The 14,852-nt window shown below is 40.1% G+C and overlaps 2 protein-coding genes across 4 annotated transcripts in view; one reads left to right on the top strand and one right to left on the bottom strand.

Moving 5' to 3' along the window:
* The first annotated feature begins 723 nt into the window (after positions 1-723).
* Positions 724-14,852, top strand: part of ca5a (carbonic anhydrase Va) — a 31,202-nt gene continuing 17,073 nt past the window's right edge. The window contains exons 1-4 of one of the 3 annotated variants that reach the window (XM_080871016.1): positions 724-910; positions 1,063-1,178; positions 10,969-11,166; positions 12,083-12,201. In XM_080871016.1, the coding sequence (XP_080727142.1) occupies position 1,178; positions 10,969-11,166; positions 12,083-12,201 (318 nt within the window). In that variant the 5' untranslated portion in view covers positions 724-910; positions 1,063-1,177. Of the gene's footprint in view, positions 1,179-10,968; positions 11,167-12,082; positions 12,202-14,852 lie in introns of all 3 variants that reach the window. The other 2 variants (XM_080871015.1, XM_080871014.1) reach the window with 2 other exon arrangements.
* On the bottom strand, positions 3,526-7,636 carry LOC308392004 (uncharacterized protein). The gene is made up of 4 exons (XM_080874850.1): positions 7,456-7,636; positions 6,457-6,651; positions 6,292-6,368; positions 3,526-6,035 (listed from the first exon to the last, which is right to left on the bottom strand). The coding sequence occupies exons 1-4, from the start codon at positions 7,483-7,485 to the stop codon at positions 5,396-5,398; spliced, it is 942 nt and encodes a 313-aa protein (XP_080730976.1). The 5' UTR covers positions 7,486-7,636; the 3' UTR covers positions 3,526-5,395.

Raw genomic sequence — 14,852 nt, 5'->3', positions numbered from 1 at the left:
TTTTTAAATAACTGGTGCATTAATCCTTAAGTAATGACCTAAATCATGCTTGGTCAGTGACCTTTGACTTGACTCCCACCTCATGAATGTTTGTGCCAGGTTTGAACATATTCCCCCAAAGGTTATTATCTTAAAATGTTGAAATAATCACTCACAATTTAGGATAAAAACTCAAAATCTTAGATTTTAAATCCAAATGTTAAAATAATAACTCAAAAATTTTTCCTTATGGATGGAAAAAAGAAACATTTATCTATTTACAATTGGTGTCAGAAACAAGCCACCATACAAAACAGCGCAACTTAAAAATTCAAAGAGCTTCTTTGTTGATTGTTCTTGTTAATATAGACTTGATGTGTAGTTTAGTATAGTTTTACATTTATATAAATATAAATATTATAATATAAAACTTCATCAAACAACTACCCGATGAAGGTTTTTCGTACTGAAACGATAATAGCAGTAAGAAAGAAAGTGAATTATATTGAATTGTTTTGTGGATATAAAACTCGGAGGCTGAAAAAAATTACACTTTTCCAGAATCTTAAGAAACCAAAACAATAAATTTTCAAAGGGAAGCTCAAAGATATAAGTAATTTTATCCCAGAAAAATTTCCTCACGTAATGTTATTTACTCAAAGGGGGCTGTACTTCCTCTCGACGTCATCGTGCACGTTAACGCCCATCGAAGGACGTCGCTGATTGGTCCGCTCTACACCCCCTCCCCAGCCGACCTCTCTAGCGCAAACGACAACCCTGTTATCGGTTATCGAAGGTGTGCGCCGAGAACAAGTGTGTTTAACCGTGTTGTTCTGGTGCTATTGCTTCACTGTAAAGCCTAGTAGAGTCTTGTTTGCTTTCTGCGGTCACAATTTGAATGTGTGTTGTTTCCCCCGACTTCAGAAAAACGGTAGGAGGGCACGGGAGGAGGAGGGAAGCCAGCCGATATATTGTTTTCGGCAGGCTAGCTAACTTTGGGAGAGTGTAAAAGCTAACGACTCGACTCGTTTGCAGGGAAGCAGGTAACTCGGTTAAAATGATGACTTTCTCGGCTCTGGTTAGACCTCTGGCTTCACAGATTCACCGACAGCTCGCCAGACAAGCCAGGAGTCACCGGATAACGCCTGTCAGAGGATGTAACCTGACTGCGTGCTCAAGCAAATATGTGCTGTCTCAGAGTGAGTACTTTTAGTACTTTCAGCTGGTCATTGTCACACAGATTATCTCTGCAGCCCTCACTGTGTGTGTGTGTGTGTGTGTCAGCTCGGCAGTGGTCGGCTTGTTTCATTCATTGCGGCTGACACACAGCATCGTTTGTTGGTCACTTTTGTTTTCATGCCACAGCAGCGCGGGGAGCTGTGCAAACCTGGAGCTGGACTTTGATCATCCCTGGATTTCGATCAGTCGCCTCTCTGGTGACTCGGCAGTGTTCAGACTCCAGGTTTTCCAAACACCTATTGATAACCGCTGATCGGTGTGCCCCACACCGGGGCCCTTTGACGCCCTTTGACCTATATACCTTCTACTTGTATGCACTTTATGTCATACTAAAGAAATTTCGCCTTAATCGCCGTTTCCACTGTGCATATCCTTATTGAGAGCACATAAAAATTAAAAAAATTGTCACGTGTTACATTACAGTATGTACTTGTGCTCCTGGCAGATGTGTGACATGAAACATTCGCATGTTTCACAACTAATGAGTCACCACCTTTTATTTTCATGAGACCACAGACTTTCTGAACCACTCAAGCTTGTCTGAGCAGTTTTAATAATTTCACTAACACGCCCTGGTAATGTCAGTATTGCCTTGTTTGCTGTCTCCAGCCAAGTACAAGAGTCAACATTGAAAAATGCAGTATATTGGCGAAAGTAATTGCTCGATTGCCTTAACATGCATATAAACTTGAATGACATCTCATTATTAATTCATAAGGTTTAATATGATGTCAGCCCACCTTTGGAAGCTATAGCAGCTTAAACTCTTCTGGGTAGGCTTTCTACAATATTTAGAATTATTTATTGTAATTTCTGATGTTGGCCTGACTCGCAGTCTCCACTCTATTTTCTGTTTTGTATATATTTCTCCTGTTTGTTATTTATTTCAGCTGTCTTACTTTTTATAGTTAGTAGGTGACCTGTGCTATAGTCACAAATAAAAGGTTTTCTGGGCATTTACTAAGAGAGGCTATGAATCAGTATGGACATGAACATGCTTTATTTTTAAATTTGTCAAAATACTTAAAAGTATTAAATCTATCAAATTCACGTGACTGTACTTCTCATAGCTGTATGCCACCTTTTCTTATTTGACTGTGCAAAATTAAATTTGACATCTCAAAAATTTCTTTAAAAACATCGATCAAAATCTGACAGGAATATGAATAATTTCGGATTAATAGACATTAGGGCTGCCACAAACGATTATTTTGATAGTCGACTAGTCACCGATTATTTTTGCGATTAGTCGACTAATCAGATCATCATCCATTGGACGTACAGCTTATTGCACCAGCAGCATCTGGTCTTATATAACTATCATTAGCTTACAGCTTGAAGTGTTTGTGCTAACTAAAAATAAAGACAAGATGGTAGTTTATTAATTTTTAATGAAATTTGCAGATTGTTTCGGTGAAGTTTAATAAACTCCTTGCTTTCTAAAATATAACAGGACACCGGAGTATTCTCCAGAGTCTCACACTTCTGATAATCAGCTGTCTGCTTGACAGTTTTAGCTGTGCAAAAACTATAACTTTAATCTCAGCCAAACCGATTTACTCAGGAACAAATAAAATACTAAAGAAAGCCAAACAATAACATTTTTAAGTTATCTAAGTGACTTATATATATGTTTAACCTGACTAGCAAAAGACGGCGGTGGGTTTGAAAACGATTTGCCGGGAGTCCGGTGTTCTCACGGCTCTAGTTAGCCTTGCCCCCGCCTAGCTAACGAGCTAGTGGGTAACAGACGTCTCCGAAAACGTCGGAGCGCTTTTGAAAATATGTGGTGTCTTGATAAACTGAGCAGATATTTGAGGTTTACACAGCTACATTCTCGCCTGAAAATATGTTAAACGTTTATTTTGTGACCCAGAAAGAATAATAAGAGTAAAGTTAAAACTAACTAGCTGCCGCCATTGTTGACAACTGCGCTGGGCTGCGCTATGAATTCTGGGACACAGCTTCTTCTTCTTCGGGGTTTAACGGCAGCTGGCATCCTTGTACATGCAGTGCTGCCATCTTCTGTTTCAGTCCGTTATAGACTACTTGCACTAGGGCATGTGACGTATTTCCGTTTCCAAATAGTACCGCTTGTGCGTTTCCGGTACGTTTGCTTATCTATCGGTAGCTATGCTAATGTCGCTTCAGAATGAGTATAAAAAGGAAAGTATTTAAAACAGAACATTTTCAAAAACAGGAGAAGAAATACTCCGAGCATTGCTGTGTCCCACTTTGTTCAGCTTCAGCCAAATTTAATGGCATACTAAGTTTTCATGCCTCTCCGACCCATTCCGACTTGAGAAGACAATGGCCGGTAAACATACGCCGGGATCATTTCACGATCACCTCTCACACCAGGGTCTGCTGCAGACACTTTGCCAGTGATCAACTCATAGAGCCAACAACCCTCGATGGTCGAAGGAGGCTTATTAAAGGTGCTGTACCAACACTTTTTGAGTGGAATGGCTATAAAGTTGAACCACCGCGGCGTAGTGTTTGGGAGAGAACGGAGCGACGCCCTGAACTAGTTCCTCCTGACGATCAAGAAGAGCAAAGTCTTACAAGAGATCATGACTACTGCTCAGTCCCTGAGCCGTCTGCATTGGACATATCTGCATCAGCTGCAGAAGACCTGTCCAAAGACGTGGAGACTCTGAGGAAGGAAATACAGGAGTTACGTGTCCAGCGAGAATTTGGGTTACAGCGTTTTGCTGGCTCCGACACTGACATCCGATTCTATACCAGGTACACCTAAGTTCTATTCAAGCTAACTGTTTAAAATATACCAAGGTCACCATCAGTTAAATTTCGAAAGTTTTTCCAGTCTTAATGAAAACAAAATAGATATTTACTTTTCATCTCTAATCTGTATGCTGGTTCGGTTAGTGACAAGGAACTATTCAAACAATCAGGCATTGCTGAGAAGTTGACTGAAGACATGGCAGTGATGGTAGATAAGGGCTTCCTAATCACTGATTGTTGTAAATGCAAAGTGTACTGCCCACCTTTTCTATCTAAGCAGAAGCAGATGCCAGCATACCAGGTTAAGGAGACGCAGGCCATAGCCAGACTCAGGGTACATGTGGAGCGAGTCATTAGGAGGATCAAACAGAACAAACTTTTTGATAGCATCATTACCATGTCACATGTTTATAATATCAACCAACTGTTTGCAGTGGCATGTATGCTGTCAAATTACCAGAACACAGCATTAGTTAAAAAATGGGTTAAGTGAGACAAGATGGATTTTTCCCAAGACACCAGTGCCAGTAACTTATGGAAAATGACCTGCAGCTGAGGCCACTACAGTTGCATTTCTTCCTTCTCAGCTGACAATACTTGATTACAGAACTGGTACTTGAGTGCTGATAGTTGAGTTTCAGTTATTGATAATTCAAATTCATTGCAAATGTTTAATGTTAATAATACTGTTTAATTATATTACTATATTACTATTCAGATTCAACAAAACTGTTTATCAAAATTATAAAGTAAATCACTAAATCGTTTTAAAATCATAAGTGACATTGAGCTTTTGGAACATCAAAAATACCATTTGTCATTTTCTACAGTTCAGTTGTGTTATTGTCTAAATGTATATCAGTATGCTAGGCATGGAGTTTTAAATACTTACCATGTAAATAAGTTCTGCACAAATTCAACGTTTTAATGTGTGTTTTTAAAAATTAAATTGATGCCATTGCTTAAATAACAGTTTATTGATGTCACATAAAGGTAACATGTAACAACAAAAGAATTCATGAAATATATTGAAAATAAAACATCAGTTATTTTGTTCCAGCCAGCCTGAAGGATCTGTTTTTCTTTTTGCTATGTTTTCACTGTTCATTTTTTCAAACAAAGGTATCTTGGCATATATATGTAAAAAAAGAAATAGTCTGCCTTTTCTCTGATTGCATTGTGCACATCTGTATCCATGTATATTCTTTGCACTAGGTAGTCCTCTTGTGCCCACACAACAAAGTCACACCACTGCATCCCACTGATGAGCAGTTGTCCTTGCACTTGCCAGTAATATGCGTGGCTCTTTTTTAGTTTAGGGGTACCACATTCCATCTGCACATATTTGCAGTCAATAAAGTTTTGTACATTGGGACATTTGAATTCGACGAAGCCAAACTGGGGGTATTCATTGGGGTCAAAAACAACACCATCAGGAGATGCAGCAAGCAATGGGGTGAATGACCAGACCACAGGGTGAGTAGTTAACATTCATTAGCCTACTATACTCTGCTGCTATTGCAGGCTCCATCTCAGTTCCTCTCCTCATGTCTGCTGTCTGCCTTGTTCCCTTCAATATACGCTCTGCTAGTGACTCGGCCGAGCTCTGGCCTCTGACGTGACACACCTCCCGAAACCTAGAGGCAGTCACTCTGGGCCTGCGGAGCTGATGCCACTCAGACGAAGAGCTTTGCTCACGTGTAGCTTCCTCTATTTTGTGAGCCATTTCCAGAGTTACAGACAAGCTTTTCAGATGCAGAAGCTCTTCTTCTGAGCACACAAACACACAATCTGATGGCAAGATGTCATACCCCTCCAGAGGCAAGTGCGGTGTTGGTGGTGCATCGCGGTGTAGTGTGATGTACCGGGTTGTCAAAACCGGCTGCTGATATGACAGAACACTGCCCTCCTGCACCAGCCCAAAGGCACTTTCCACAAGGGGCTTGTCAGGTCTCATGTTCATTGTGGTCACAAGTGGCCTGTCCTCAATATTAAATTTTGCATATGCCTCCGTTATTCTGAACAAGCAGGGATCTGGTAACGGACCCACCATGCCTCTGTAGAAGCCACTCCTAAAGAAAACATCAATGACAATAATGTAAGGGAGAAGGTTATTATACTGAACAACAACTAAACTAAAAACTAAAAGGTGTAAAACAGTGGTGCATAAGTTAGAGACTGGGATGTATATGTACATGACTGAGTTAGCCGTCTTCAGAAAGTGTAATGTTGTATGTAAATTAATACCTATTCTGACACATGTATGTATGAAAAAAATAGCAACATACATTTGTAACACGTGAAACCAAATTTTACAAATCTAATTACCGTACTCCAGTCTGGGCCACCCTATTTGGTACCGGCTTAGTGAAGATCATGGAGTTGATGGGTCCTGGCTTCACACCCTAACAGAAGACACATTTACTATGGATGGTGTTGCTGTTCATATGTAAACATGGACTAATTCAAAAACTTTAACCTCATTTAAATTACCACTGTCCGTGGCTTGTGCCATTGCTGTTCAGATTCCGTGCAGCTATGCACAGGGGGGACAACCGGCACTCTGAGTTGTGAGTAGTGTGCTGTTTGGAAGAGCAGTGCCACTGTGTGATTGCACATAACAGCGCCTGCCACACAGGAGCACTGGCTATGTGTCAGTATCACCGGCGATGAATCCAGAAGCTTAATCTAAGAAGAAAGAACGAAAATTAAAAATGTAACATCTTCATGGAAGAGCCGAACAGGAACATAGTTCAGTGTTATGGTTACGCACCCTCCTGAATGCTTAGTGTTTCCTTCTCTCCCTATTAAAACAACTTAACCATGCTTGATAACTGTAATAACTTAGATTGTGTATATTTGCAGTATTAACTTGTTGTCAAATGTTTCTGATCACCCAAACACACGTTGATTTAACTATCTGACTAGTCAAATTAGGAGTGATAAAGCAGGGAGACAAGGAAAACATTCAAGTTGATGGGCCTTTAGGAATGAACTTAACTAATGCTTAAATGAACTGAACCCCACTGAACGGGGATTAACAACTTTACACAGCTTCCTGCCTACACTTAGTCTGTGTGGTGCCTCACTCTTCCTCATTGACCTGTAGCACAGGGCTCTCACACCGACCTCCCCTGACAACCTGTCTTTATTGGACACTGAATAAAGATACAAGTACCATTAGCATTATTTCTGTATTACTCATTTCAGCATGTCTTAAACATATATATTTTACACTTAGCAAGAGTAGCATTAGGTAGTTAACTACCTCCATAGTTAGCCAACTACCTAACGCCATTATAACAGTGTCTAACTACAAAAGTGACATTAGTTAAGAAAACCTCAACTATAGTTTAGGACGACATAAAACACCGTTTAAGAAAACATGTAATGTAGAGAACTGACATCAAATGAAGGACATAGCGGAGTAACGTAGTGTTTGCATTTGACGTTAGCTAGCGTTTCTTTGTCGGTTAATTTACGTTTTCTTACCTTCGTAGTTGTGTATATATGATGCAGCATATAACTTAAATCCTTTATCTAATTTGCTGGCGGGGGTAGTCATCACTCTGCAAATCCGATGAACATCGGTGATGTTCAATTTTGGGAGCTCTTGTAGGCAGCGAGTGTAGAACGTCGCCATGGTTTAACCGCACCGGAAGCACTGGGGCAGGACTACATAGAACGCGGAAGTGTTAGTGCAAGTAGTCCATTACACTCTTAAATCCTGCTACTCATTCCTGCGTCCTTTGTGATCTTACAAAGCTTCAAACGATGCGTCGACTATTAAATTAGTCGTCGACGATTTTAATAGTCGACATAATCGTGACTAGTCGACTAATCGTGGCAGCCCTAATAGACATACCTACTTTAAAGCTGGGCCATCCTGAGGCCCTCCAAGGTATGGAGGCCTATCTCCCCTCACCACACTCCCTGCCAGTGGCTGATGCCCTCAGATGTCGGTGCATTGGTGGTTCTTGGTATCCAGGGCTGGGCGCTCGGGTTACCCAGTGGCTGCTTGTCAAGTCAAAACAACTTTATTTATCCCCAAGGGGCAATTAAGATAGATGACAGGGGTTGGTGCCCGTGGCTTGGTTGGGCCAGTTCAGGGGGGTGGGGGGCCCTCAGGCCTCTGGCCCCTGGACCTGGGTTTCTGTCCACTCTGGCGCAGTTGGCTGCTGTTATTTACTGTTAGCTAGATTATTGCGATGGTGTTGTGTTTATTATGTTGCTCTCCCCTTTGCTTGTTTTCTCTTCTGTTTTTTCTTCTCTCAACAGGTTTTTTTAAGTGCCCTTTCTCACTGTCCCTCTTCCCCTCTGTCTTTTTTCCCTCCCTCCTTCCTTCCTTCCTTCCTTCCTTCCTTCCTTCCTTCCTTCCTTCCTTCCTTCCTTCATTCTCCCAGTCATGTCTGTCCCATCTGTAACAACTGAAAATAAAATAAATGCATAATAATAATAATAAAGGTCAATCAAATGGACCAACATGGCAAGGCCATTATGTTCCACTTAGTAAAAAGGCAAAATAAAAAAAACTGGTGAAGTGATAACAAGTTCTACTAGTAGCTTTAAAAATAGTCAAAGGGAAAAACCTATTAAAAGGTAAAGTTTTTACTATAATTTTGACTGACGTCCAGCTGAAGCTCAAGGATGTATATTAAAAAATGTGCCAGGTGTGCTACACTCTTACTTATTGTTTGTTTTACACAATTTTCTGTGTGGATTTTTTTTTGTGGAAAGCTGTGGTTATTTGCCGAATCTCTTGAAGTGGAGTCTTTTGTTCCTAAAATAAAAATAAATCAGTCTCAGCTCCTCTCAGCTTTCTTATTGGAAGAAAAATAATGTTGTTGGTCAGACTTAAATGAGTAGTTGGCTGTTTGGGAGTAGAAAAACTGTCCATTCCAGCAAAGCTTTTATGTTCAACCATTGTAATAAACTAGAGTTTATATTTAACTTTTACCAGCTTGTTGTGTCCGTCTGTGTCTGTACAAAGCATTACCAAAAGACTGGGTTGTTTTGAACTGGTCAGTGGGATTTTTTTTCTTCTTTTTTGCTAGTTGCTTGGTCTTCAGTTTGATATCTGTGTAAAGACACATTCGCTCTTCGTACACTCTTAACAAAAGTAGCAGGGAGGCATACTGATATCTTGCCAGCTTCAGAACAATGGTGCACTCTGTTCCCTCAGTAGTGCCTGTTGGGTAAAATTTTCACCTCAGTGGGTTCAGATGGTTTACTCAGTCCAGACCTCAAGCCTGAACATAAAGAGATTCTACCTGCAAGCCTCAGCTCAGGGCACAAAGTTTTTCTCTGCAGAGGTTTGGAGTTACTGAGGTCTTTGGAGTATACAGAGAAAACAGTATTTTGTTACTGTTTTTGCTGAAACCATTCCTTCTTTCAGAACCATTATACATAGTAATCATTTAGTCGGCGAGGAGTCCATTTTATTTGACATTTATGTAATATATTACTCAGATCATTCGTTTCTAATTCTTTTTTAATTCCTTATTTGTAAGTTTAATTTGCCAGAACCTGTTAAAAACTTTCAGATTATTATTTTTACGAGCTCGCTTATATCAGAGATTGTTTGCTAATTAAGAAGAATGACTCCAAGCACACTCTTCTGTTTGGTAGCAGGAGTGACTGGAGCTCAGCTGTGATGGTCCCCCAGTGAGGTGCAATACACTAATTGGCTCAGAACATGTTATTAGGCTGGTTACTCAAGACTGTTGTGAAAGTCTTTGAAAAGATTCAGGTCCCTGTGTCCAGGATGTGGAGCGACACTATCATATCACAGTTACCAGTCTTGCACATTGGATGGTATGACTTTTTTCCCCCTGCATTTGTGAAGCTTTTATTATGATGCGTCTATGGGAAATGAAATGCGAGCTTGGCAGATTCGCTGATGTCTGCAAGGCAAGATATAAACATCTTGTCCTGTGCCAGGAAAACTCGAGCAATTGCTCGGTACCTCCACCCTGATTTAAATTAGGATAAGTGATTTGTGATATGCTCCTGAAGTGAGTCCCTTTTATGGATTCAAGGCCATATAAACTCCACAGTTGATAATTGCAGTGCAAGAGCATGCATGGCTTTGGAAGCAGTTATTGTTCATGCAATAACTGAGACAGGCAGCCGACTCTCCTAGGAGGAGCCACTGAAATCCCATGAAGATGAAGGTCATGTCCCAGTCGGACCTGTTGAGCTTGGCTCTCAGTGGAAACCTTATGCTCCGGAGAGAATGAATGATAAGGAAAATAAAAGACTGAACTGCCTTTGTGCCCTATGAACTGCGCATGTTCTTTTTCTTGTTGATCTAGGTTCAGATAAATGAGTGAAATAGTCTTTTAAACTGTGTGTGTCCTTTTCTTTTTCTAAGGAAAAGACTTTTTAAAATAGTTTTGGATGTATTTCAATAGCAGAGGCACAACACCTAAATAGGGAGGCAGAGAGAATAAGCAGAGCTTTGAGTAATTAGAAGTCAGGTCTGTTGACAGATGTTGGACTGAGCGTGCAGTTTGACTGGCCAGAGGTCCTGGTCAGGTTCTCCTGCTGTGGAGGCGAGCTGAGGGCGTGCCAAGACATTCCGCGTGTCACTTTCTGTACAGCCGGCCCACTTCTCTCTTATTTAGTAATTTCCTTTAGGGAAAAAAAAGTAAGCGGACTAAAAGGAAGTGAGATTGCTTACTTGCTGACTTTTCAGTCAGTTCCTTTTAAGAGCTCGGGGAAGAAGGATTGTACCTGTCTTTCTAATACTGTCACCATTTGAATCTTCTTTTTATGAAGCATTTTTAATTATTATTATTTTTTAAATAATGGATTTTACAAAAATGCAGGAAGCAGCGGAGTGCAACATGAAAAGTAGGTTTAAGGGTTTTTTTGGGTAATCTTTTCTGCTGTTCCCTTTGTCAAGAATTTTTAACTCTGACTGGAAAACGATAATCTTCAATATCACTAACTTGTGTTTTGTTTTTTTTACATTTTCCTCTTCCTCCTTCTCATCTCCTTCAGTGCATCCCATGTGGCAGGGACCCCTCGTGGTACCAGGAGGGGATCGTCAGTCGCCAATTGATATTGTCGTACGCAAGAGCATCTTTGATTCAAAGCTGAAGCCTCTGGTTACCAAATACGACCCGCATACTTGCCAACAAATCTGGAACAACGGTTACTCGTTTCTGGTCGAGTACGATGACACTACAGACAAGTCCAGTAAGTACTCTTTTGTAATCTGCATGTATATATTTAGTTAAAATACTCCAAACAGTACACATTAAGTTATTCAGGTAATTACTCCCTAGAAACCTAGAAAGTAAGATTACAGTTTGTACCATGTAAGTTCCTCTTTGTTGCCTGCTCAGATGGCAGCAGGTCTGTAGCTTCCATTTAAATCGGGAAGAATTTAAGGGAAATCTCAGCTGTAGGAATGTATGTTTTGGTCTACACAAGGGGATTATCTTTTCCTGCACTCCCCCTTAAAGAGCACTCAATATGTAGGAAAATCCAGTAAGCAATACTGCTCTTAAAGGTGCCATGTGGGCTGTCATGTGACTTGTATGTTTGTGCTGACCCTTAAAAGTGCAACGTACCCTGTCCTTAAAGTGTCATTTTGGTATAATTACTGGGGTGTGCCAAAACACTAACTTTACTACCCATTAAGATTCTAAATATAAATCATGTTTTGGTGAGATTACAACAATACACTTTATAGGGTGTCACATGCTGCCAGTCTTTGTATTAAAAGCTTTAAAGCTTAGTCTGCGAGAACAATAACAGGTTTATAAACTTCACTTTGTGAAGAACTTTAGCCTTTATTTTTTTGACAACAGAAACCTTTATGCTGCTGTATTTGGAGAACGAGAGGCCTTGTCAGTGTACAGATACTGTGAGGACAATAAAACATTATTCTTTCATAGCCTCGTTCTCACCTTAATGTTTCCTGGATGTTTGATGTCAGTATTACTCCCTGAACAACCTGTTTCTGAACAGTCAGTCTTTGTCTGATAATTTCCACCCTTTGAAGGAGGAAACAAGTAATTAAAAATTCCTTGAAACATAAGCTATTTCCTCTGGACGAATCCATGTTTGATGCACTGATTTTTCATGTCCTTGAACTTTATGGTTGCAGCGCTACAAGGGGGCCCCATGGAAGACAAATTTAGGCTTTGCCAGTTCCACTTCCACTGGGGTGAGACCAACGCCTGGGGCTCAGAGCACACCGTGGACAAGAAGCTGTTCCCCGCTGAGGTACAGCAGTGCTGCCACCTCCATACACCAACACAAACACATGGAAAACATGGGGTCACGTAAATGTTCACAGCCATCATTTTTACCATGAATTTATCCAAGTCCCCTTCTGATGTGCACTAATTTTCACTAATGTTGTTTGATTATGTCGCTGGTCAATCTAAGAGCTCGTAACATTTATATATTACTTGGAAAGTATGCACAAGATTATGTGTTGTGGGATTTGTAATTTATGCTGACCATATACAAGTTGCAGTTACACAACTAAGACAGGCTCACCTGGAAACTCTTAAGGTTTTAATTTAAGAAGTTGAACATTAATATTTATATGCAATAATAATAATATGTCAAAATGCAGCTATTTTATGCACAGTTCCTTATTTTCTGGGTTTTAATTTTAATAGGATAAACTCGCACAACAATAACAGAAGTGCTTATTTTTCATGGACGTCACCAAAGACTGGCTTTCCTCCTTAGTGGTGTTTTGCTAACCTTCACTGTGGCTGCTTTTAGTGGTTGTTTGTGGGTCTTTCTGCTTTTAGTGATGTTCAGCTCCGTCTGGTTGACATCGGGGAAGAGACTGAGCCAGTGGAGATTATTCCACTTCTTTACCATTAAAACTTCAGCCTGAAAGGCATTGTTTTAGTTCTCTCTTATTAAAAGTCTGTTGCACATCTATTAGTGACTGACTGAATGGACTTCAGCATCAGTGCAGTAAATTCAGATGTTAGATGCTTTTTAATAAGATTGTTTTTTGTTTGTTTTGTTGATGTTGTTGTTGTTTTTTTTTTTACAGATTTTGGATTTACAAGATTTTATTTTTTTAACAAAAGCCACAATATTAGCATCACCTGAGATCAAAACACCACCAAGTACATGAGCGTGTTCATACCTGTAACAGCAGTGTTCCCCTATGCACACACTCTGTTGACGCTTAAAAAGCCCTGACCTTGCAGCAGCTGGATTAATGTAGCATGCTAAGTGCAGAAGCACTGCACACTGTATGCTATTGTTTAACGAGCCGCTGAATGGAAACTCACATAGGTATTACTTAAGAAGCAGGTAATTGAGAGAGAGGGGAGGGGGAGGGGGGGTAATTCGCTGTCAGTCATTTGCAATTACTTTCTGCATCACTGGATCTTTACATAACCCCTCACTGAACCCACTATTGTATTGATGCTTGCCTGAACTCAACTCAAGTAATATTACAACCCCAACTCCAAAAAGGTTGGAACGCTGTTTAAAATGTAACTAAAAACAGAATAGAGGGATTTTAAAATCTTATAAACCCCTACTTTATTCAATATAGAACATAGAGATGGACCGATCCGATATTACGTATCGGTATCGGTCCGATACTGACCTAAATTACTGGATCGGATATCGAAGAAAAATAAAAAATGTAATCCGATCCATTAAATATCACGAAAGCACCTCACAAAACTTGCAACACGCCGTAACTCGCCTCAGAACGTTAGCACGTCGGAGCAGTATGCATCACGTGATAGAGCGGCTGTGGCATGCGGGACCTGTCGGTGGTCTGGATAGCATGTGGAGCTTCGCTAGCAACCTGGCATTTCATCTCCGACAAAGTTATCCCCGAGAGAAGTAAAGCAAGTGTGTAAGTCCATCTCTGAATGTTTGTAAAGCATTCCTGCGTTAAGCTTAACAAGCGACTGCCTCTTCTTGCTGCTACTTCAATCATGAAACTGCTTAATGATCAGCTGATCGGCTTTTCTGTCGGGACTCCATCTCTCTTCTTTGTTTTTGGCCCACTTTGCACCAGAAAGAGGAAACCAGCGGCTGAACAACAGCAGCACGTTTAAGCTTGATAAGCTGTTGTTAGAATGTATTTAATATTACTTTCTACTCGAGGATCCTTTTCTACGTAGCTGACGGCTGGTAACTGTGCAGGGGCGGATCAAAGTTTAGCCAGGGGGGGCGATAGGGCATTAACAGGGAAAAGGGGGCACAAAGTCATACTTTTCTTTCTTATTCTCATTTAAAATGTCTAGCTTTTAATAAATAATTATCTGACACCCAAAGTTTTAATTTGATGTAAAATGAATAGAAGTCAATTACTGTATATAGTAACTATTAAGTCTAATATATATACCCTAGTAAGCTATAGTACTTTTTCCTTTGGGAAGGTACCATCTGTGCAGTCTGCAATTTTGTTGAAGAAAGATGTTGAATCTATTTAATATTTCTTGAAAAATAATTGATTTCTGTGCATTTTCTTTCACACTGCATCAAATTAAGGTTGATTACGTCGATTAAGCATCATGAGGTGGAGCGTGAGGGGTGGTTCCCTATTTTTTATTTATTTATTTTTGTTGTTGCTGGGAGTTGGAACCCTATTAGTTAGGTTGCTTAATATTTACGCTAAGTACTCTTTAAAATACCAGAATAGGGAGGATGGTGTAGGTTTAAGTTTATTAGATTGATCAGTATTTCGGAACTATGAAATATTTTTTTTTGCATATAGGTATAACAGAATAGCTTTAGTGTAGTTGTTGTTTTAAACTTGAGTATGAACTTATAGAAAATGCAGCAAGATATTTAAAAAAAAAAACAGTTTTGTTGATTAAAAAAGACTACCGTATTTTCACGACCATAAGACGCACTGTACTAAAAGGCGCAGTCTCAGT

The sequence above is a fragment of the Rhamphochromis sp. 'chilingali' genome (assembly GCF_963969265.1).
Source record: "Rhamphochromis sp. 'chilingali' genome assembly, chromosome: 2".
In the NCBI taxonomy this organism is placed as follows: Eukaryota; Metazoa; Chordata; class Actinopteri; order Cichliformes; family Cichlidae; genus Rhamphochromis; species Rhamphochromis sp. 'chilingali'.
Note: the sequence above shows the minus strand (reverse complement) of the source record. Positions and strands in the feature narration are given on the sequence as shown.